Source organism: Falco rusticolus, chromosome 8, assembly GCF_015220075.1.
Source record: "Falco rusticolus isolate bFalRus1 chromosome 8, bFalRus1.pri, whole genome shotgun sequence".
NCBI lineage: Eukaryota > Metazoa > Chordata > Aves > Falconiformes > Falconidae > Falco > Falco rusticolus.
In genome coordinates, this window is record NC_051194.1 from 12094000 (window position 1) to 12117920 (window position 23921).

General features: G+C 48.8%; 1 protein-coding gene across 1 annotated transcript in view; it reads left to right on the forward strand.

Annotated features, from left to right (window-relative positions):
- The window catches only part of ADRB2 (adrenoceptor beta 2), a 37444-nt gene extending 18102 nt beyond the window's left edge, over nucleotides 1-19342 (forward strand). The window contains exon 2 of the mRNA XM_037397641.1: nucleotides 15771-19342. Coding sequence (XP_037253538.1) covers nucleotides 15771-15805 — 35 coding nt within the window. The 3' untranslated portion in view covers nucleotides 15806-19342. The remainder of the gene's footprint in view (nucleotides 1-15770) is intronic.
- The last annotated feature ends 4579 nt before the right edge of the window (nucleotides 19343-23921 follow it).

Consider the following 23921-nt stretch of genomic DNA (forward strand, 5'->3'; position numbering starts at 1 on the left):
GGTATGTCTAACGTGCACACTTGTCAGCGTGGCAAACGGGTCCGCTGTGGCCATGCTATTTCCAGTGCCTGCGGTAACGTGAGCACGTGCCATGTGGCTAGCATCAACGCCGCTTTGCTGAGATGGTTTTGCCATGAGCAGCCCCGGAGGACGTGCGGAGGGGCCCGCAGCTGCACTGTGCCCCAAGGAAAGTCAGACCCCCTGCGGGAGCCTAGCAGGACCGGGACCTGGGCAGGGCCCTGGCTGTATTAGGGGTGCAAACCTATCCACGGTACAGATCTGGACTGGAATTATCCCGCTGTGCAAGGTGCCCTTGGAGTAACGTGGAGATACCCCTAGTCTCCGGTGTCTGTAGCCGTCCCTGAAAAGCAGCCTGGGTTATATTTATATTGCCTCTGGGTGGAGATTGCACTGTTACTGAAACACATCTGACTCAGTAGTGCCAAAATCTTTGTGCAGACTTTGTACATAATTCCTCAAGACCTCAGTCCTCTCTGAAGCACAGAGTCTTTCATGTGGGGGTGCTTCTTGAGTCACAGGAAGAAATACAGCACAAAAATACCACCCTGTTCCACAGTGACAAACATCTACGATACAGGACCCAGATTAGAAACTGAGAGCGCTGAGGTCTGCTCTCCGCTGCAGTGACTCATCTCACATCTCGGTGCCTCGGCGCACTTGTCTGCAAAATGGAGCCTGCCAGGTGCCCGGTGCCTGGGAGGGCAATGTCTCTGCAGGTGGTGGCCAGGGCTGTGGAGAGAAGATGCTTCACAACTGCCAGACATTGTCATTTCTTGGCTTCTGCAGCAGGAATCTGAACCTCAGCCTGATCCAGATTCGCTTACGATGAAACCCTTTTGTTAGTTTGCCAGAGCTTACCCAAGAGTGCTGTCAGGATTCTGTAAGACAACTAGCACTAGGTCATTAAGTCTCACTACGGAGAGTAGTAGCACCTAGTAGCAGTAGAAAGCCATTTTGTGTTGTATTTGTTACTGTCTTGTTAGTCTTGAGTAATCCTGCCTAATCTAAAAGTGACTGCATCCCCTGTGAAAGTTTCCCATTTTCATTAACCCTAATTATGCGTTAAGATTTCTTTCCTTCAGCTGATGACAAAAAAGGTTGTGTTTGCAGAGTGCTTTCTTCCGTTCCCCCTTGCTTCTTTCATGATTCATCCTGAGATGCCGCATTCCTCTGTTGGGAGATACAAGAATTCAGGCTAAGGAGGCAATTACATCACCAGCATCAATGCAAATTGGGCCAGAGCAGTCGGCAGATGCTAATGGATACTTTTTCGTACACATGCTAATTATAGCATCAGCAAAGCCAGGTCAAGCTATGGCTCTGCCTGAGGAACCCCCCCTGTGATTTTAGCCAGGAGTTCCAATTCCTGTTTGTTACAAGTAAATGACTAATAGGAACTAGACCTGTTAGGTCACTTTGTGTGCTTCTGAAGGATTCCTCTGCTGTAGTGTGAGCATAGGGATGGGATTATTGTGCTCAGAAGTCACCAAAATGTTTTTTTCATGCTATGTTTGCCCTATGCATAGGATGGTGGGCTGCCCTATGCAGGATGATGGGTTGCCCATCTCTTCCCCGGACAGAAGAGTCTGGGACAGCCCAGAGGCACACCATTTCCTATGCCTGTGTCTCCGCTGGTTTACCCCTTTGCTCACAGTTATTCTGTTTTGATCCTTCGTCCTGAGCCCTGTTCAAGGAGGGCAGCAGAGGCAGGCTGGGGCCCTGGCTGCGCGGCTCGTCCTGTGCCTGTGCCGTGCTTCTCACTGCAGGCATCCTCATCCCCATCCACAGCTCCCACGAAGGATGGCAATGCAAATAACAAACACTTCGTTGTTAATGAGAGAGACAATTTAGAGGTGAGCTGCTGAGTGATTTAAGGGCTGGCTGGACTGGTTTTTGAGGCGAGAATAATAGAGCTGAATAGACGTGTGCATCTCACCCGCTCCACCTTTTATCTTCCTTACATGGAAGTTGTTAACATCTGACTTCCAGTAATTTATGAAAAGCTCAGTTATGATTTCCACACGGATTGCCTCTGGGTGGATCTCCATGCCACAGAAACAACTCTTTCATTCATTGCATATCACGGGTTCTTTATTGGCCATTTTAGCACGCAGCTGGATACTCCTGTGACCCTGAGCCCTGCTTTGTCCTCCAGCCACCGTGGTGAGCCCTTGTACGGCGGGGTCAAATGTGGAGGAATCAGACATTACACGGCTGCTGGTCATTCTCTGTAAGTAGTTGGAGGCCTTCAGATTTCAATACTGTCATAACTATGCAATTGAGTTAAAATACAATAAACCCGAAAGCCCTTCCACATCAGACCGTCAGAGGGCTGTAGATGAGCCGCTTGGACCTGCCGTAAATACCAGGGCTGTCATTCCTGCAGAAGTCTTGGGACCATCCATTTTTAAATGGGGTTTCACATTACAGCTGGGCTTTACAGCACAGCTTGTGATTGCTGCAGGGTCATGATGCTGGGAGGTTAAGATCTGGCCCTTCCTAAAGAGCAGGGAAATTACAGTAAATATATGAATATATGAAAATGTATGAAAATATGAAGTGAGAACCCAATGTCCCTTGAACATTCTGCCTCTGACGTTTCTGCATGTTCCTGTAGAGGTTTTGCTGGGCTTTTCCTCTCCTCTGGTTAACTTCTGCAAGGGTTGTCTGACTTCTAGCCCTCTTTCTGGCCCCAGGAGGACAGGTCCTGCTGTTGCGTTGTGTGCAGCTGGGATTTGCACTGGAAAGGATGGGTTAGGTGATCACAGCCTCCCTGGCTGAAAACTCAGCTGAAGGCAGAAGTAGCTGCTGCTGAAGGAGGGCAAGGGCAGGGGCACTGGAGGAAGGGGTGCCTCCACCAAGTGCAGCAGGTCACCATGACTGAAACCATGAGATCATCAACAAGCCAAGCTCCACCTTGCAGGGAAGTCTTTTTATATCTCTGTGGCAGATGCCAACCATTTGCTCACTCGCTGAAGAAGGTGCTTGCCAGAGAGCAAAGCAGAAAAGCCCCTGAGGGCTGCTGCGCTGCAATCACCAGCTGGAGGCTGGGCTCTGGGAAAACAGGCCTTCTTGCTGTGGTTGTGTTTACCCAGGTGTAGTGCCCGCTCCACCCGAGGATTCCTGGCCATTGCCTTCATGCTGTTTGCGCTGCAGAACTGGGCGGCTGCCCGCCAGCCGTGTTGTGTCTGCCTGCGATACCATCAGCCATGTGCAGCACCTCACCACGCCGGCCGCCGCTGGGGTGCCTGTCGCTTTGCTTTGATGCAGGAAACCAAAGCGCAGTGCGAACTCAGCCGCGCTGGGGCAGAGTGTTTTCCACACAGGTTTAGCCCCGTAAACCCTGGGAGTATTTATCAGCCCTGGCACAAACCTCTGTGCTCCACCCTTGATGTGTGTGAGCAGGGTAAGGGAAAAAGAATTGGACTTACTGTCATCAAGTAGCATCTACTCCTGAGCGAGCGATTATCCAAGGCAATTTTGAAAATGAGACTTAAGCTCCGGAGCCACTTTGGGAAAAGCTACTGGAGATTTGTTGCACAAGAGAGAAATAAAGGATGGCTAGGGCTCCGTGTCCCTCCCTGCCCACACAGTTATGTATTTCTAACATGGTTGTCACCCATTTAATCGGATGACAGAGCCGCAGGACTTCCCAGGAGTGGTGTCCTCCAAATACCTGTGATATAACCATGACTGCAGATAATTGCCACTTAGGCTCTCCTTCAAGTTGCTTGTGTGACTCTAGCATACACAGGGTGAAAAGAATGTGTTTGCTTTTAGGTTGCTTTTGTGTGAAGTGAAAAATAAGTTCATTCTTTATTAGACTGAAGTGCTGTGAGGAGGAGATGGGAAGGAGTGCCGATAGATGCTCTGCACTGAAGTCATGCATGTGGGCAGTTCAGAAACAGTCTACAGGGAGGCTGTCTGAGGGGCATAACGTGCTGCCCAGCCTTTCAAATAAGACTTTCCACTTGTTCCTAGGTGGGAGACAGCATCAGGTGGGGACCCCACCTGCCTCAGGTCCTGTTCCAGTGCGGTGCTCTGCAGTTCCTCATGGCTCTGCCACATTCACGTCCTTTTCTGATGCCCGATTGCTCTCTGGCTGGATGAGAGCAGGCCACTTGTGCTGCTGCTCAGGAGTCTCCAGGCTTTCTTTAGTCTTAGGAAACTGAGAAACCGCTGCTGTGGAGAAAACAGGCTGAGAGCTGCCTGCGTGGTGGAGAGCTGCTTTCTGCTGTGCCCCATGCGGCTTAGGGAGGTGTGCAGGGAGGATGCCAGCTAAGAGAAGGTTAATGCCACCTCCACCTTCCTCAGAGCCAAATGTGTCCTGCTATGTCCTGTGGGACAGTCACTGTGCAGCAGGGCTATGGAGAAAGGGCTGTGACTGGGACGGCAATGCTGCTTTTGTGTTATTTACGTACTCTGTTAGTCACAGTCACTGCTGCCACATGAGGGAAAGGACGCGCCGTCTCCAGACGGTTTCTCTGTGCTGAGTCACTTACACTTACATAACTGCCTTTCCCCAAGCGGTAGCAAACCATACAGGACCCCCAAAGTCTGCCTTAAGTAAACCGCAGGAACCTGTGGTTTTTCTTTCTTCTCCTTCCTTCGTTTGCTTTCCCCTCTTCTCTTTGCCTGCTCCCTTCTGAGCTGTTAACGTTCGTGCCAGCGTCAAGTTTTCGAGCTGCCATCGACTATCCCAAGGGGCACCAGCGTATCTCTTACTTCCCCGTGGCAGCAGCAATACCTTGCCAGGTCAAATGTTGTCAAAATTTAAGGCTCTAATAAAGAAACCCTGACCTTTACGAGCTCTGTAACCACTCCTGAGAAGAGAGTGCTTCCTGCCCCGCTGCAGCGTTAACATTTCACCAGTTTCTACTTTGATTCTCATTCATCAGAGAAGCTTCCCTTTTGCCCTGTGAACCTGCTGCAGTCTGGCTAAAAGGCAGCCTGAGCCCTGAGCAAACCCCCGCTGTCCTGGGCAGCCCCTGAAATGCTGCCACATCCCTGGATGTGGTCCCCCTCCTGCAGGATGGGGGCAGAACAGAAACTGGTGAATTTTTCCTCCTTCCTTCCCAAGCGGTGATGCTTAAACGTGCATCACTGAAGTCATATTTAGGAACAGCTGCTTGTGACCTGTCCCACGGCTTGGATCCTATCGCTAAATACAAAATTGTGTAACACAATGATGTGAAATCGCAAGAACTGAATTTCTCCCCTAACTGCCTCTCATGCAGCTGCCCTGTCCCTTGTCCTCTTTGCCACATCCCAATCCCAAGAAGTCAAGCAGGTGGATAATACACAGTTTTGGAGAACAAGTTCTTCTAAGGGAAAGGAAGGGATTTATTTGAATAAAGAATTTTATTTGTGGGTGAAATGGTATCCGCTATGTCTCTGAGTTTAAACTAGTATCTGCCTTACCTCATTAGTCATGTTAGTCATAAACTAGCATTACTGTTGGCTCACACATTCATCAGGGAATGTCAGAGCTGCCCAGAGAGTTGGCTGAAGACTAGAGATTTGGAAACCAGACTTATATCACTAGTGGCTCCGGCTCACTACGTGACCTTGGTGGGATCCTAGCCCCTTACCTGTTGGGTGGGAGAGAGAATGCTTCTTTCCCGACTGCTTCAAGATCAGCAGATGAAACGCGCCATTTTGAAAATGATGGAAATACTTTTGTGTTGATGTAAACAGGCAAATGTCTTCCCTTCCTCCTTCCTCCCAGCTGCCAGCGGGACCACGCTCCAACAGCGGCACTGGGGGCTGCAGAGGCACCTCCTTCCTTCTCGGGGAGGGTCACGGGAGCCGTGTCCTCTGTCTGGCCTCAGACCCCTTCTGGCATCACATGAGGTCTGTGTCCGATGCACGTCACGTTCTGGCTTTATTCAAGGAAGCAGAAGAGGGGTGTGGAGGCAGGCTGGGCAGCAGGAGCGTTGGAGGTGGATGCACACAAGCCACCCGTGTCCTTCCCCAGCAAGGCTCTGCCACACACCAGTCCTGTACAGCAGGACCCCAGCGTCTGCAGCAGCTCAGCAAGGCACGGCCGTTAACAAGTGTGCTGGAAGCGGCTGGTTCCGTGCCCCCTGCACTCTGCCTAGCCCCTGGGGCTAGCGTGGGGTGTATAGGCTGCCTGAGGATAAGGGACTTGGTTGTAAACCATTTCCCACATCCAAGGCTGTTCCAGTCATGCCCTTGGGATCAGAGATCATCCGCACTGGAGCCTTGCATGGGAACGGCGCCTGCGAGAGGGACAGCCGCAGAGCTGCACGTGAGAGGCACTGAGGATGTCCTCTGTGTCTCGCAGTCTCTTGCTGCCTCTTCTCCCCAGGAAGAGTCTCAAGAGAACCACAGCAACATGACAAAAACTCACAGCAAAGCACAAAACCGGGGATGCTAAGTGTCTGTGTTTCTGAAGGGGGAGATGGTAATACCCAGTTTCACCTGGCCTGAATTCCACCTGTGTCCCCATCCCGTGTTCAAGCCTGACAGCCACCCTGGAAATGCTCAGTTCAAGGTGGCAGAATTCAGCTTACAACAGTCTGGGTAGCTGTGACTGTCAGTTATGGGTGTATGCATGCAGGAAATGCACCGAATTCCTCCAAAAAGAGATTCTGTGCTCTGACCGACCATGGGACAGCTGGTTTGGGTGTTTGCCAGTGGATTGGAAGCAGAGATATGGACCTTCTTCCCCACTCCCTTATCTCCAGCCAACACGATGGCTGTGTATGGGGTCTCTGAATGTGACTCAGCCCCTCTTTACTAGCAATGATATGCAAGGCATAGGAAAAGCTCACTCTTCCCACTTTATTCAGTAAAAAGGAAGTTTTTTACAACGAAAGGGAGCAGATTTGCTTCTGCTTGTTACCTGTTGGACCCTTGCACCAATAGAGCATGGAGGCAGCCTTGTGGGACACTGTGGTGGCTTCATGATGGTTTCTGTTAAGCCACCTGGCATTGACAGCTTTACTCCTAATTCCCCGTGTTTGCTCTTCCAATCAGACCTTTAAGAACAATTTAGCACTGGAGTGTTGTGGTGGCTGCTGCCAACTCATGGGGTCACTCAACAGACTGAGAAAGATCCTCTTGTGTAAGTGTCTCCCCATGTCACAAGGACAGTGTGGAGAAGATATCCCTGCTTTTTTTGGTTGAAAACCGAACCCTGTCTGAGTGCTCGGTGAGTTACCAGAGAGCTGCCCCGTGACACTGTTGGACTTTCTAAAATAAAAATTCTTCTGCATCTTCCCCAGACCCCAGGTTATTTTGCATAAAACAATTAAACAGACCACCCAAACCCCATTTACAAGGTTTCCCAGAAACCCTTGGAACATTTGAAGCAGTTGGAGGAAATCAGAGTTCAGACCCAAATTCCACAAGTGATGACATCGCTAAGGCTGGAGAAGGATTTTCATTGCTTGAAGCCAAATGTCCGCAAATGGTTCTTTCTTGAAACGTAGGACTTTTTTCAGTGTGAAACCACTCCAGGCATTCACAGGTAAGCACCGAATGACCTGCTGATAGGCCACTTCTGTCATGTTTGTCAGATCCCTGGCCCTTTCTCATCCAGAGGACCATCGTTTGCTATTCTCATATATAGATTTGCATCTAAAAGCAGGGCAGGGCACAACCTGGGCTTAATCTCTATCTTAACGGCCCTTGAATTTGGCTCTCTTGATGGTGGTCCACCTCTGTCTCCTGGGGCTGGCAGCCTGTCACTTCAAATACTCCTGGGCCAGAAGGAAATTGGCAGAGCTTTAAGGAACAGCTTGACCCTAAGTGGGACCACATCTTGTCAAACCTGAGAAACAACCCTGATGTGCAATATCATCAGAGAATTGGCTGCCTTCAGTTTAGCAGCTTCCATCAAAGGCTGGCGCTTTTGGTTGTTCATTTGCACGTAGCCTACACAGCAGCAAACCACAGCACAGCAGGAAAATGGAGAACTCCTGAATTAATGGGAAAAATGCAGTTGTAAAGAAATCAGTGGTGGACCTCTACTTGAGCTGGTAGTGCCCATGTCACCAACACCTTGGCACTGAAATGCCAGTGACACTTAATCAAAAGGCTCCTTGCTATTGCAATTCACTGGGAGCCTCAGGAGCCCTTAGGGAAACTGTCACTGGAATGCCCCTTGGCACCAGCCTGGCAGCTAATGTGTTTGGCAGCCCCACAAGTTCAGTGTGCTGCCCAGAGGGCAGAAACCAGACAGTTCATAGGAAAATTAGGAGGCCTTTGTGAAGTCTTTGCTTTTTCACAGCTGGCTGGTGAGAAAGAGGAGATGGTGGTGTCTTCATGTATATCCTTTTCCATGTTGCATGGCTTTCTGAGCCTGGCACACAGCAGTGCTCCTACCTGCTGTATTTCACAGGACTGCGGGATAGCTGGGGCTGGCACGGACCTTTCGAGACCATCCCATCCAAACCCCCCGCTCAAAGCACGGTCAGTGAGAGCAGGTTGCTCAGAGCTGTGTCCTTTGCTTGTGGCAGGAGAGGAGCTGAAATCCCACCCCAGCACCTTCCTTTTGACAGGGTGTGAAGTACAGAGGCAGGTGGAGGAGTGAGGGTGCTGTTTGGATATTCTGTTGTTCTTACAGGGAGAGGAATGTTCTACTCATTGTGAACTTGTTTGGTTTGGGTTTAAGTGTGTATTAGTTGAAACAACTGCATAGGAAACTGGGTGTAAGCCCAGCTTAAGGACAGGTCTGCACTATGTTGGCCTCACACCAAGGAAAGCAAATTACAGTGTGCCACAACCTAAGGCAAAAGCATTGCTTACATTATCTGGCATGCAGGGCTCTGACCTCTGTCATAATTTCAGGTTTGCAGAGTATCGAAAGGATGTGGATTTTTGCATAGTCATGAAGTCATGTTCCCATACCTTGAGAGCATAGTGAGATCCCACGTACAGGGTATTTTACACTTGCATCATGTGTACATGCAGTATTTCAGAGTAAACCTCTTCCATTAAGGCTTCAGAAAGTACCTTCCCTTTCTACAGTCCTCCCACTTGCCCTGGTAGTTACGCAGTTGCAAGATTTGAGTGAAGTCTATCAGCTGCAAAGAGTTGAGTACGCGATAGCAGTACATGCCCTAGCGCATTGCGCTGTCGTCAGGAAAGCACAGGGAGGAAAATCATGATTTGCCAAAAACCATAAAATCCCAGAAAAGCATTACACAAGGCTTCCAGCTCTCCAAAGTCAAGAGCTCCTGCTGGGGGATTGCAGAATTTTACAGTTTATTTAATAGTTTCTAAGAGAATTGTTGCTCTGTTGGGAACCACCTTCAATCTGTTCAATGATTAAAAAGAAGCAAACAATGTTCTTCCAACTTCCCCAAAATTCAAAAAAGGAAACAAACAACCCCCTCAGAAAAGCTGGGGCAAGCAAACGAGAGAGAAATAATATAACGTCGCTTTTAAAATCCTGTTGCTTTGCAGCTGTTCACATTCTGGCCACTTTCCAGAGTTACTTTGATGATCCTCTGCCAGGAAAAAAAGAAGTCCTTCAAGTCTAGAATTTGATTAGGACATTATTTTTCAGCAAAGTAAATGAAGATGCAGGTTTGAGATTTAATGATGGAACTGGCATCTGCATCAAGTTAAGACCAAGGGTCTTTACCAAGACCCTGGCAGATCTGGGTGATATCCTAGTGGTGGGAGATCTGTGTTCTTCAACTGGTGGTAAAGGAGAAAGAGGACTTAGGTCTTCAGTGACAACCAACAAGTGGAGATGTGAAGTTAAATTGGTGCCTGGCTAGCAAGGAGCGAGCTGGACATGTGCTAAGAACTGACACTAGGGAAGTTGTGTCAAAGTCTGGCTTTGCTGTGTTGGCTGCTGGAACCCTGTCCCATAGGAGAGCTCATGGGGAAGGAGTGTAAAAGAAGCACCAACTGGTGCAGGGGAGAATGGCGGGGAAGAAAGACAAGCCCTGAGCTGATGGATGCATTATGAAGTATTAAAAGCACTGCCAGCATTCCCAAGGCTGTGACTTGTACCTAGGGGTCATGGATGAGCTCTGTGGAGGAAAGATGCTGTGTCAGAGCCCTGCAACAAAACAAGTAGCATCACCGTGTGTCACTCAGAACATCACCCCATACAGCCAGGTGCAGATATGCCCTAAAGCAGAGGTGTGGGTTACAGCAAACTAAAAAGGCTGAGACATAATTTTTTTTTTCTTTCTTAGTTAAGGATGTTCATAAAGTAGCCTAACTCTGGGATCAGTACTCTCTGGGGTTCCTTGTGCCCTTATGTTACAACTCAGCTTCTTACCGTGCATTAACTGGTTCTTACTTTATCTTGATCTGTGAAGAAGCAACTGATGGTTCATTTCATGTTGTTGTACCCTAGAATTCTTTTTACACTCTGCACTTTTAACATATGCTATTTAAAGGTTATAGGAAGAGCTGTTGGCAAATGGTAGATGACAGGTTGCTGAAACATGATAAAATAGCAAGAGTTTCCACGGAGAGATTGAAGCGGCAGGAAAGGAAAGAGGGGAGAATCTGTAGGCAGCCTGTGCCAAACTTCATGAGGTTGGAAGCCCCTGTTTGGATGCAGAGCCTGTGCAATGCAAGGCTGACAGACTGTCTCGCCTGCTGGAGTGCAGGAAGGCGATGGAGTGAAATCCCCTCCTGCCCTGCCCTTGCTCCACCTGAACCCGGCTGATGCTCTGGGGAAAAGCTGCTCAGCTGCCTTGCAGGTGGTGACACTAGTCTGAGGACTGGGCTCCCAGAGTGTCCATTCCTCTGGACGACTAGCTCGGATGGAGATTTGCACAGACGTCTCAAATTGAGTGAAGCAAATCTAAGATTTGCAAAACCACTTAGTAAACCACTAAGACAATCTACTGCCAATCTACAGCCTAGGGCCAAGGAGAGAATTTTTTTCCTCTTCATCCTTTGCTTGACCCCTTGGGAAACGTCCCTTAGGGGATGTTTTTAAAGTCTCGCTGTGACTATGTGGGTTACAGTCGATTCCCATTGATTGAAAAGGTCATTTTACTTTCTCTCCAGAACTTCACGCATCAGAATGGCTGCCCTTGAGCCTGGGATGTATTGTGACTAATGACCAAAAGTGATTTCATCATTAGACTTCCACCTCTTCTAGGGCTGTACTGGAACAATATAAAGGAATTTAAATTAGTGATATCCAGCTGGCTACATGGTTAGCAAGATGAATGCATGTGGCCTGTCTCCACACATCCCTTGCTTTGTGGGATGTGGGTGGTCCATCCCTCTCATCATGTTTGTCTGATGAGCAAATCCAAGCTTCCCACAGGTGAACAGGCAACGGGCAAGAACAGCAGCTACGAGTCTCTTCAGCTGACTTCTGTTTTGAATATTATGTTTTGACTTGTGAACCCTGAGGAATTCAGATCTCAGGGCAGAGGAAATGTTGGAAGAGGTCAGGCGAGCTGTGCTCCCTCTGTGTTACTTGGAGCAGCAAATAGCATGCATTCCAGGGCAACATCTGATTTTCTGCTTTTACGAGGCAGATGTTTAGGATAAGTGATCTGCTGTTTATTTTAATTGCCATCTTCCAAACCTCCTTCCTACGTGCGTGCACACATTCGGAGCCCATAAATAAGGATTCTTCAGATTATGCCGTTATTTGGGTAGCTAGCCCTGTCTTCCATCAGTGCCTGGACAAGGCTATGTGCTGCCAGCCTAGTTCCCCTTGCACATCAGCTTTACAGTGGTGTAAATCATTAGGTCCAATTCCTTTCTCAATGACACTAGCATAAATCTGAAATTGTTCCACGACGTCAGCACCGTAATGGCAGTCTAAAGGAAAGTTAGACTCCCTTGACTTCAGAATGTTGCTGCTGATTTACACCAGAACAAGAGCAAAAGTAGTTGGGTTCAGCATGTCCTAGCACTGTTACTAAACAGCAGGCCAGGGTTTGCTCTGGGATACAGTGGTGATGACAGAGAGCAACTCCGTGGATTTTGCTGGTATTAAGTTGATGGAAATGACACAACATACCTTCACCACAGTTTACGTCTCAAAGAGCTCCATGTAGTAGGTCATTAATGAAAAGAAGGATAAATCAATGCTCCTGTGTAAAGTGATTAGTCTCATTGCCTGTCACTATTCCAGGAGAGTCATAAAGGGATGAATCTGACCATTTGGCTTGTGTTGTGATGATGATGATGGTAGAGAGCAAGACAGAGGTACCCTCATCTCCTGATGGATACCATGCAGATGTCCATGGAGGAACTGGTGGTCCTAGCTGAAGACAGAGGGGCATGTGGGGGGGCTGTGCTTGCAACTGGTGCTAAGAGCTAGTCTGGAGGGTTGGAGATGCTGGCTGCACTTTTCTTCTCCAAGAGACACAAGCAGTTGTTGTAGGCATTCTGTGCTGGCAGCATTCAGTGTTAATCCTTACTTGTTTCTCTAGATTTCCCACCTTTTCTCTAAAGGGCTGGAAGTGAAAGCCTGGCTGTAAAAGGGGTGCTGGCCCCTCTCTGCTCTGCTGTGGCTTCAGCCTGCAGGCTGTGGATTTAAGCAGAAGGAGATGAGAAGTGGATATTTCCACTTGAAGTGGTAGGGCTTCCCAAACAACCTTGCTGTTTAAAAGACACTTTGGCAAGGAGGGCCTGCATTTCTGCTGGCTGCTCTTTGGGAAGTTAGAGAGCCCAGTTGTCGCCTCAGAGTCCATCAGCCCTTCCCCATTACAGCCAGTGGAGACAAGCTGATTTACACCCCTCTTCTGTTGGCATCTGGCCAATCTCTTAATTGCTCATAAGTGACTTCCTTTCTTAATGGTACACGTTTGCGCTGGGTGGCTCGGTTTGCACACAGTGAAATGCAGCCATGTGTGGCATAACTGCTTTAAAGCCACCAGGTCAAAATGGGGTCCCTGTGAACTGCTGGGTAGCCTGGAGGTGCTGCAAAGTAGGATGGGGCCATGGGTGTCCCAGGGAAATAAGGCCTCACCTTCTTTCTGTTTTTTAAAAAAAGTTGAGGCCATGCCTTACCCATCTCTCAGCCTTTCCCATGGTGGCAGAGGTGGGAGGCAGCAGGAGAACCTCAGAAACCAGAGGGGAACTGCAGTCCTTCCTTTTCTACTTATTATCCAGGGCTCCAGCCACAGCTATCATCAACAGACAGGAGAAATAAAAGCCATTCTCCATGCTCCCAGCCCCAAGGAACCCCGGCTGGGTGCACTGAATGGTTCCCACATCCCTGCTGTACAGCCATGGGGATGGATGGCTGCTCCGAGCTCCAGCCAAGGGTTTTGACAGCCGAGGTAGAACCTGTGAGCTGCAGCATGTGGGATGTTCCTCACTCACACTCGCCTCCTTGTCTGCACCCTTACCTGGAATCTGGCCCTGTGGAGATGCAAGAGGGCTAAGGGAACATGGGCCCAGTTTTCCCACCTCTTTTGTTCTCAGTAGTGGTGAATAACACAGTCGACGTGATGCGTTTGCTGGCAGGGAGCGACAGAGTTTACCAGTCATGAAACAAAACTGTGATTATTGCCATAGAAACTGGAGCTTGAATGTGAAGCTCATCCAGCGGGGCAGTGGGAAGAGGACATTGGACTTCTGCCTCCTATCTAAACTCATGTGCATGGCTTGGATTTGGAATACCAGAAAGTCACTTATAAGAATCATGTCATAAAATATCTAGATATCAAGAAACACTGACTTCTTTTGGATTCCTAGGAAGAACTAAGTCAGGACCTTGGGAACTGGCCTGTGAGGGATGAGGGTGTTTAGTAACACCACTTCAAAGAGCAAAGTTCTTTCCAATTAGGAAAGCAGGCAATTAAATCACAGTGGCTGAGGGATGCAGAGTCAGGAACATAACCTTGCTCTGCTTCGTGGCTCTCTTTCCTGAATGCAGACATGCAATTTGTTTAGAGAATTCCCTCCTCCTTTCACATTTGAACTCTCTGCAATAGTGGCTTTGCCCTGGGAGCTTACAGCGTGGCTCAGATTTCCTTGTAAGTTTACAAGCCCCATCTATAGGGTAGCCGAAGAAGAGCCCTTTGGCTTCAAGTTGATGAAAAAGGGCAGAAAAGCTGCACTCAGAGGTTCCTGTTTTGCTCTGGAAAAACTCCAGCATGCTTAGCATACCGCATTGCAGAAAGTCACTGATTTCATCGTCATGACTTCATATTTGGGTATAGCTTTCCTTCCTGGTTAAACTGTCAGACTTTGATCCCATGCTGCATGATTGTTCCATGCTGTTGCCTGTGGAAATTGCTGGAGATGTGGAGCTGCTATTATTCCACATGGGAAGTCTCAGGAATTTTCTAAAGAGCTCCTGGTTTGCAAGATTTCTGGGTGACAGTTGTGATGCCTTTAAGTTCTGATAGCCTACAGTGCCTCATGAACAAAACTGAACAGTAGTGATTAACAAGTCCAAATCATCTAAATCCAGCTGTTTTAGCAAATGAGTTTCTCCTTATCCCAGTGTTTAACGATTGCCAGCCCCAGCCCACACTTCACTGCTCAGGCTGCACCAGAAGTAATTGCAATCCATGGGGTGGGGGAGCTAGGAGGAGGAAACAGAAAGTTGAAGGACTTTTCTTCCTTCTTTGGTGCAAAGTAGAATCCTTCTTGGCAATAAGGTGCGGTACAGACTGGGCTGTGTGTGGTTCTAAAGAAAGGAAGGAAGGAAGGAAAGAAGGAAAGGAAGGAAGGAAGGAAAGAAGGAAAGGAAGGAAGGAAGGAATGAAGGAAAGGAAGGAAGGAAGGAAAGGAAGGAAGGAAGGAAGGACAGACGGACAGACACACTTTGCAGGGTGGATGGAGTGTGAGCAGTCGTTAAAGAGATGCTAGCAACTGACATTGTTGCAAATCATCTCTCTCATGTTGGAACTTCATCTTTGAGTTGCGCAAGAAATACAACTTCATTTTGGATACCCAGTATTCTTCCGAGAGAGGCATTGTGTTCCCAAAGAACAAATATGTTTTTTTCCTTTCTGCAGATCCATTCTGGTTTTAAACGCTGCTTTCTCCCCACTCCCCACAGACAATAATCTTTGACATGTACTTACTAAAATATCACTTTCAAATAAATAAAAAGCACACAGGCATATCCAGTACTTGTTCCTTGCTCTATCTCAAGATTAATTTCCCATTTTTCCATCTAATGTGTCTGTCATTCAGATATCTCCACAATCAAGAAAAAGCCCTTTTTCTTCCCTTTTGTAGATTCACAGATATTAAGACCAGAAGGAAATATATTCTTATCTACTGGGCAGCTGACCTGAGTGTATATGTAGAGAGACATCTGTTTGTTCCGATTATTTCATGCAAAGAAGCTTTGCTTTTTGGTAGTACTGCAGGAAAATCATCGTTCAGGTACTAAAGCAGCCAGCAGTCCAGGGGCTGCAACCCCTGCCCAGTGCCTTGGTTGATCATCCCACTCACACAGCTCAGAAGTGTAACAGCACTGTAGAAACATCACTGAAAACATGGGGGCAGAAGCTCACCCAGCTGGAGGAGGTGCAGCACCAGCACCCAGTGGCATGTTTGGGCAGGGCACCACTGGGCATGGAGGGAGTGGGCTGCTCCTGGTGCTCATTCAACCACTGGCTGCTTCAGTTGGGGTGTTCACAGCATCTGGGGAGGGTGCCTGAAGGCTAAGACAGAGCCAGTGGACATGGTGTACACCAGGCAGGATCAGCAAGTCCTGGGGAAGTGTAATTTCTCTTCCTACCTTCAGCATTTGAATCCCTTCTCTACCCCAGCCATGCTAAACTGATGCTTTTTTTCTTTCTTTCTCTGTCACATAGAGATCCCTGGGTGCCCAGGAATGGTGGAGAGCTGAATGGGCTGACCTGTCTTCCTCACCATCCTGAGCTCATGAGGGCTCTGAAGAGATTGAGTGGGAGCATGGCCTTGCTTCTCTGAGCCTGGGGATGCTGCGGGAAGTGATTGCCTTGGCAAATGTCTTCATCCCAACCCATAGTCCATTGTGCATCACCTGAAGGAGAAGCTGATGAAGGATAACTAGAGGACCAGGAAAGGCTCTGCTAGCCTTGGAGGACACAGATGGTGGACTGGCACTAAGAAAGGCACTTGGCAGGAGTCACTGCATATGAAACCAGCGCTGGAAAGAAGCTACAGGAGCCCTTTGAACTGAAGGAGGTAAATGTCCAAATCACCACAAAAGGTGCAGACGGGTTTCCTTGGCACAGCATCCTCAGAAAGCACTTTCAAAAGGGAAGAGGGTACCAGGACCATGTGGCCATCTCCAGTGGCTGGTTTGGAAGAGGCACAGCAAGGTCTCTGCCTTGTGGTCAGGTCAGTGGACTGGCAGGACATGCTCACAGCTGCCTGTCCACGTGCTGGCTGGGGCTCCAGATGAAACAGGAATCTGACCACAACTGAGAAAGCAAGAGCGTGGAAGACTGCTTTGACTTATTCTGTGCTTGTTTGTCCTTCTGGTGTCTCCTCTGTCTACCTCTTTTTCTCTCTAGGCCTACGTGTACTGTGTGTGGGGCCCAGACCCCCACAAACAAGCAGAAGTATTAGTACAGGGCAAATCCTGCCCAGTGCACAACGTGATGCCCAGTGCAGTGCTGTTGCTAGATGAGGCTGACGTTGCACAGTGCGGATGTAACGTGGCCTTTGTTTGCTCCTTACACCAACAAATCTGCAGCTGTAATGCCTGGACTTCAGACAGGAGAAAGGCTTGAACCTGGTGATCCTTTTACTTGCAAGCAGTCACATGCTAACCTGACCAGCCACGCTTGGGAACCGAGTTTTAACACCCCAGCCCCAAAACATTACAGAGCATCCTCCCTCTCCTGGCTGTGGAAGTGAGTGCACCAGCAGGCTGCACGCTAAGCTTCTGCACCTTGGACTGTAAAAAACTCATTAAGCAGAGAAAGAGAGAGAGACGGAGGCAGTGGCAGGGGCTCAGGTAGAAAATAGTAGGAAAAACTGGTTCAAAACCACAGGAAAATATGCGCCTTTTAATTGCAGGTGGTGTCCCAGCTGCAGACTGTCATGCCCAGCTGGGTGGCTGCAGGTCTCTGTTCACCAAGCTGCTCCCGCAGGCCTGGGCAAAATGTGCTGGTACTGAACCGTACCGGGAGCCCTATCTCGGACCTTCTCTCTTGGCCTTCCAGCTGCATACCCCTTCCCTCATGTGCAATTGTATTTATTTATTTATTTCCTTGCTGCTTGATGCAAAGCTGCTAGCAGAGCACCCTCCCCACAACCATCCACATCTGAGAGGGGATGGAGAAGGGGAGCGTGTACCGCGTGTCTGTGCGATGGAAGCGGGCCAAGGGGCAGGTGTCTGCCTTGAGCGGGCCAGATCCGGGCATGCATGCGGGGTCTGCATGTGAGGCAGGAGGAAAAGGCTGCAATTAAACCAGAAATACTTTCCCTGGGGTCAGTTGTGCAATTTTGATCTTTCGAGAATTAAGAACAGGCTGGGCAAAGCTTTGTTGGGAAGGACAGCAGGACAGCTGTTGGCTGCACAAGCTCTGCCGCTCCAGCCAGATTTTCTCCGTGCAGCTGTGCTTGTGCAGGGCATGTGCCTCTGTGCAAGTTGCTTGTCCAGATCGTGCCCTCTCAGCACCCCCAGCTGTAACGAAGCAAACTTACTGTGTGTACATCCTGGCTTTGGATACTTGCAGGGGGCCCTATCCTCAGCCAGGCAAGTTGCTACCAGGGTGCTCACAGAGGTTTAACGCCCTTTTCTGCTCTGTCCAAAAGAGATATCCATGTACGGACCATTTAACGCAGCCGGTTTGAGACCGGCAGACACAAGCCTCTCTAGACAATGCTGTAGCTGTGCTGTAATGGGCCATGCTCAGCCTTGGCTTGTTCCGTCCCATTTTGCTAAAAAACTGGCACAACAGCAGCATCCACTTGTGGCCAGGCATCCCATTTTATGGAAAGCCTGTGTGGCCTTTGCAGAGGGGAATCATTTCTCTGGGAGAAGGGGGGTTCTCCAGTGCCCTGCTGCTCTCCCACAGCTGCCACGCTCAGGAGGGAGCCAGGGTGCCTGGGCATCCCTTGGCAGAGGTCCTGGCTGCTCCAAGGGAGCCTGGCTTCTCCCATACCCTTCCCTCTGAGATGCCCCACCAAGGCTTTGTCCAAACCTGTGTGGCTGCTGAATGGAAATACTTCCCAACCAAAACCTGTTCCTCAGAAGATTCCTGGCTGGCTCCAGTCACTTGTTACGTACTGGAAACACTGCCCTTGGGAATAGTTTTCAGGTTAGAGACACGCATGCGATCGTTGTAGTCCTTTTTCTCACAAATCCTTTCGTGTGCAAGAGCAGGTTGCAGCAAGTGAAATGGGTACACTTGCTCTGATAATTTGCCAGCATGGCCCAAAAGCAGTGACCTGCTTACTGCTGATTGCTTCCTTGCAGAGTTGTAAGAGTTGGAGATAGAAGACATGTATTATGAATCCATCTGCCTATGACCCTTCAGGCTTGTTCCATGTATTGCATTTACTGGTGGTGTGCTGGGCCTATTTTTAACTGTCCTGACACTAGGGTTATTGTGCTGTCCTTTGGGAGATTGCTCTGTAGTCCATGTCAGGGGCTGCTATTAGTATTCCACCTGCATTTCCTCCTGAAAACTTCATTCCATTATTCCTAGTGATGCTCTTCAAATACCTGCTGCTCATTATGCCCCAGTCAGTCTCTACCACCTGACCAGCGCTCCTCTTTGCTCCTCCAAGAACCTTTCCGGCTCCTTGATTGCTGCCACTCCCTGTCCTTCCCATAGTTCGGCACAGAATGAGTCTTTTTGTCAATTCAGCTGTGCAGAGTTTGTCGGGCATCGGTACCCACCAGTGGAGCAGCTGGGACCTCTGGCAATGCCCAGTCTCCCCAGTGGCTCTAGGGCTGCTCTCTCCCTCACTGCAAAGCACGTGGGGCACAGGAAAGGGGCAGAGACTGAGATGTGTCTGAAAGTGGACCAGTGTTGGCAATGAGCTCTCCTATCCCGTGGGGAACCAACGTCTGCGAGGGACAGTACACAACAAAGTCTCCATTTCAGCAAAAGCCCAGACTGAGCAATGGAGGTGGGTGATGCTCCAGTACTGCCTGTGCAGCCGTACTGGGATCGGTGGGGGTCAGAGGTCCGTGCCGTGACAGGGAGCTGTGGTCTGTCCTGCCTGGAAATCGTATGTGTGAGCTGGAACCATGGCTGGGCACAGAGGGATCCCCGTGCCCCACCAGCAGCGCGGGGGCTCGGCAGGCTTGGCGCACGTGGAGCGCTTGCATGGGGATTCTGTGTACAGCGCTTGGCTGGAGCACCATTGTGATTGTAAGAGCTCTGTTCTCACCGAACAAATTGTTCCTACAAATAAAGAATGAAAAGTCCTCCTCTTCCCACTCTTCTTTTTTGCACTATTCATTGAGTGGTGCCGAAGGAAGGGCCTGCACCTGGATGGTGGGAGCAGAAAGTCACTGTGCTCCTGTGGCTGCCAGGGCAGCTTGTGGGGAGGTGCTGGGGCTACCTGGAGGGGAGGTTGAATGCAAGAAGAATAGCCAGGGTAAGTCAGAACGTAAAGTGCACCAGAGCAGGTTGCAGCGTCTCTCCATGAAGCTTGCTGATGCTGATAGGCAATGGGTTGCAATATCTCCAGGCACTGTGGGCACGCGCCTGTGGGACAAGGCTAGAGAGGCACTGAGGGCAGTCTGTGCAGGTACCAGTCCTGCATGAGCAAACCAGGAGGAGGACAGGTCAAAAAACCCAAGGAGGATAAAAAGACCCAGATGAAAGAGGGTGCTGAGTCTCCCAAGGGTTTCACAGGTTGACAACAGAGGAATCTGGAGTCTCCTGTGTGGCAGCGTGTAGTCCCAGGGGCCAGTTCTTTGCCCAAAGTTCAGACCAGTGACGGAGCAGAAGGCTCCTTAATTCCTTCTCTCAATCCCCAGCTGTTCTCCCCAGTGATGCAGAGCAGGATGGCAGAGCAGGGTGGCAGTGACAACATTACAGCTTTTCTTAAGCAGTTGTCAGGGGAAGAATTCGGTCCCCAAACAACAAAAGAATCAAAATGACACATTTCCAACAGAATTCATGATTAGACAATTAATCATCCCAATTTACAACGTTGGAGGGCCTAGAGTGCCCTAATACATAAAGATGCTCAAGGCGGTGGTTGTGCTACATCTGTCAGTAACCCGTTCTCTGGCTGCCAGGGAGCACGGGGCTTTAGGCAGCACCACACAGCTGGGGACTGGTCTTCTGGTGGCACCTGCATGCAGAGCTGCCAGGGGAATTTGGTATGTCTTTTATCAAGGCACAGAGACAGTCTTGAACTGCTGCATAACGGTATGCAGGTCTCCATGGTGCCATACCTCCACTTTTTAGTATGACTCTGAACCACAAACACTCAGCATCTCATCCCTGCTTTCTAAGGACATTTCCAAACTCACGTATGGCTCAGGCACTGGTGTGCCAGCCACGTGCAGACCCAAGTACCTACCCACCCAGATTAAAGAGGCTTGTCTAACCTCTGCAGGCCTTCAGCAAGCTAACAGGATGGATTTTCTCCATCTCCCGGTCTTTGTATCTGGATTTACTGAGCTCTGGGGTCAGCCCTGGCTTTTGGGACTGCATAAATTGTGACCCTTATTCGCCAAGAGCACACACAATCCCACTGCCTCCAGACATCCCAGGATGTGTCCAAATATCTTTCTAAAGTTCCTAAAGCTTTAACGCAATCAGGAGAAAAGAGCTGTGAGGAGATTATTGCAGCACATAACTGCAATAAACCTTTTCTTCATCCTTTCATGGTTAGAGGTATGAACATGAATTATATCAACTTAAACCTCTTGAGAGCAGCATGTAAAATCACTTTTTCAAATGGCTGGTAAAGAACCTCGTTAAGCTAAGATGTCAGTGCTCGCAAATGCTGCTGTCTGAATGAGGCTATTTTACGAGTCAGTTTAATTCTTCCAGGAATTAAACAACCCCTTTCCACCCACGCTGAGCAGCAGACTCACTCTTTGCTCCTTGTTTTCTGACCTGTTTGTTCATTGAAGGCTTTGGCACCCTCACGGGTTGCAGCAGTTGAGATGGCTCATAGCTTGCAAATGTAAATAGGTTAATAAAAAACTCCACATCTGGCTAGTTTTCAGGCTACCTGGCATATACCAGAGGCTACAGAGAAGTCAGGGGCTTTTCACGTTCAACCAGAAGCAAAATGGGAAGAAAGAAATGTTCATTTGCTCCATTTGCAACTCTCCAGGTCGTTTTGTTAGCTGCCACACAAGCAGGGCTCCTAGACCCCAGCAACCCCTGTAGGATGCCTTCCTGCTGTGCCCCGTTGCTTCTGGGGATGGATTTTCCTGGAGGATGGAGGAGGACTGGGAGGACCATACCCTGAAGGGTGGCTCAGGTTCACACAGCAACCCAAGAGCCATGGTCCCTCCCAGCCACAGCCCCATCCCCATCCCCATCCCCTTCTCATTCAATGGTTCTCCGTCTCTTAGCATCCTTTTAACAATCACACAGCTGGGCATAAGCATAATACTCTCCCTGCCTTGTATGCTTCCTGGAGGATGTGCCCCTTTTCCTGGTCATGTTTCCCTGGCCTGACACCAGCCTGACGGGTGCTGCTGCCACGACACCGATTTATTCCTGAGGCTCTTCTGACAGCCCCACCAGCCCCAGCTGGTGCTGCTCTGCCTTCCTGAGGCAGAAGCTGATTTCTAGGTCTTCCAGACACATTTGCTTTCAATTCTATAGGCACAAATCCCCATAAATCATAAAATCACGGATTCATTTAGGTTGGCAAAGACCTTTAAGATCATCAGGCCCAATTGTTAACCCAGCACTGCCAAGCCCACCACTAAACCATATCCCTAAGCGCCACATCTGCATGTCTTTTAAATATCTCCAGGGATGGTGATTCAACCGCTTCCCTGGGCAGCCTGTTCCAACGCTTAACAGCTCTCCCAGTGAAGAAGTTTTTCCTAATATCCAATCTAAACCTCCCCAGTGTAACTTGAGGCCATTTCCTCACATCCTATCACTTGTTACCTGGGAAAAAAGGATGACACCCACCTCACTACTTGCCTTTTTTCCCCCCTCAGTAACTTTGTGCTGGTAATTTACTATAATTTTGGTTATTATGGGAGAACGTTTAAATCCCAGGTGCTCTGTTTTGGTCTCCATGGAAATTGATAGAAAGGGTCACCTTTTGATTGCAGAATCCTGGTGCTGAGGGGAATGTTTTTGCCTTACCAGTTGGGGAAGTGATGGGGGCTGGGTGATTTGTCTGCTTTTCCTTTTGTCTGTCAGTGAAATTCATAATGAAAAGCTGAATCTGCACAGACCAGGCCATCATCCGACAGCAGGAAATGAAAAACAGGAAGAAGGGGTGTGACAAAAATGGAAATTATGGTAATTACAACACAAAAAAATAACAGCAAAATGTATCCAGGCATTACAAAAACCAGGCTGGTTTATCGATGCTGCTTCTCTAAAGACTGTTGTGGCTGGAAACTGAAAGAATAGAGAAATATCTAGTGCTGTTGTTAACCATTAACCATTTTGCTGCTAGTCTGGACTGCAGCCTGCATGGGGAGCCTGTGTTTTTAAGAGTTAATCCTCATTCGAAGCTCACCCAAGCCAAAGGAAAGGCTGTAAGGGCATCCAGGGATGCAGGTGACTATTAACTGCGTTAGCCATGGGTGCAGGTGACTATTAACTGTGGTAGTCACGGCAATAGCAACCAGGCAATGGAAGCAGGGAACTCCACAGCTTTGCCTACCGGCTCCAGGTATTGCACCAGCCATGTGGGAAAGGGTCTGGTCCTGCAAAGCTCAAGATCTAAATAGTCATGAGGGGGTAGTCAGGACAATAAAAGGCAGAAGACATCCCAAGAGCAGCAAACAGCATCTAAGTGCAATCCCTGGTTAAGCAGAGGTCAGCTAAACATCAGGAAATTAAGACTGTTCTACACTAGGATAAACTGCCTCTCTGAATGGGCAATTTTTTTACCAATATTACAAAAGTGCTTTGGAGTAGCTCAGCTGGAGACATCTGCTTTTAGTCAGAAAGATGCTGGCCACGCGGTCTGCTCTCCACAGCCTTTTCAATGGCCCTTCACTGGTACAGTGATGGGGACCTGGCTGTATGGCAGAGGTGTGCTTTGCCCCTTGCGCCAACCTTCCCAGGGCAGGGAATAAAGCAGTGCCCTGCTCTGGGAAACTGCACATTCCCATTTGCATCCCTGCACATGCCTGACTGCTGCACAAGCCCAGCAGGAGCACCAGCTGCTGCTTCTTGCAAGAAACGTGCAAAAATTATAGAACCAGAAAGCAATTGTACAACGAGCACCAAGCTTGCAAAGGCAGATTTTTGGGAAGGTTCAGTTTTGTTAAAAAGGGAATATTTGTCATCTTTGAAAATTATTTCAGATGTTTCTTTTTAAAAAACATAGGAGTCACATCTCCATTGCCACATTCTTCCCCTTCCCCTTTGTAAGCTAAATAGAGTGCACTGACCCACAGACTGTTCCACTTTCACCTACGCTCCTTCAGTTGGAGAAGTTTTGTGATTTCTGGTTTTTTAAGCCAATAAAGGAGGGGGAGGGGAAAAATGAGAACACCCTCAGCATCATCTAAACAAGTGCATTCAGGGACAAAGCAAATGGAGAGGAAATTAAATTTTTCAGTTTTCTTTTATCATCAAAACCAAAGCAAAATGAATGCATCAATCCAAAATGAAGTTTGCCGTGTTTAAGAGACCCCCCCGAAAACATATTCAGAAATGATGTTTTTTTGACAAAAAGATGGTTTTGATGGAATCTGACTTTTTGATCCCCAAATTGTGGCTAACCAGAGTTAAATGGCACTTCCAGCTCTCCATCCTGTGGCTGCAGTTGAGTACTTCATGCTGGTCCTTGTACAAACTCCGGATGGTTTTGGTAAAGAGCCTGAGAACCCCACTTGGCAATCC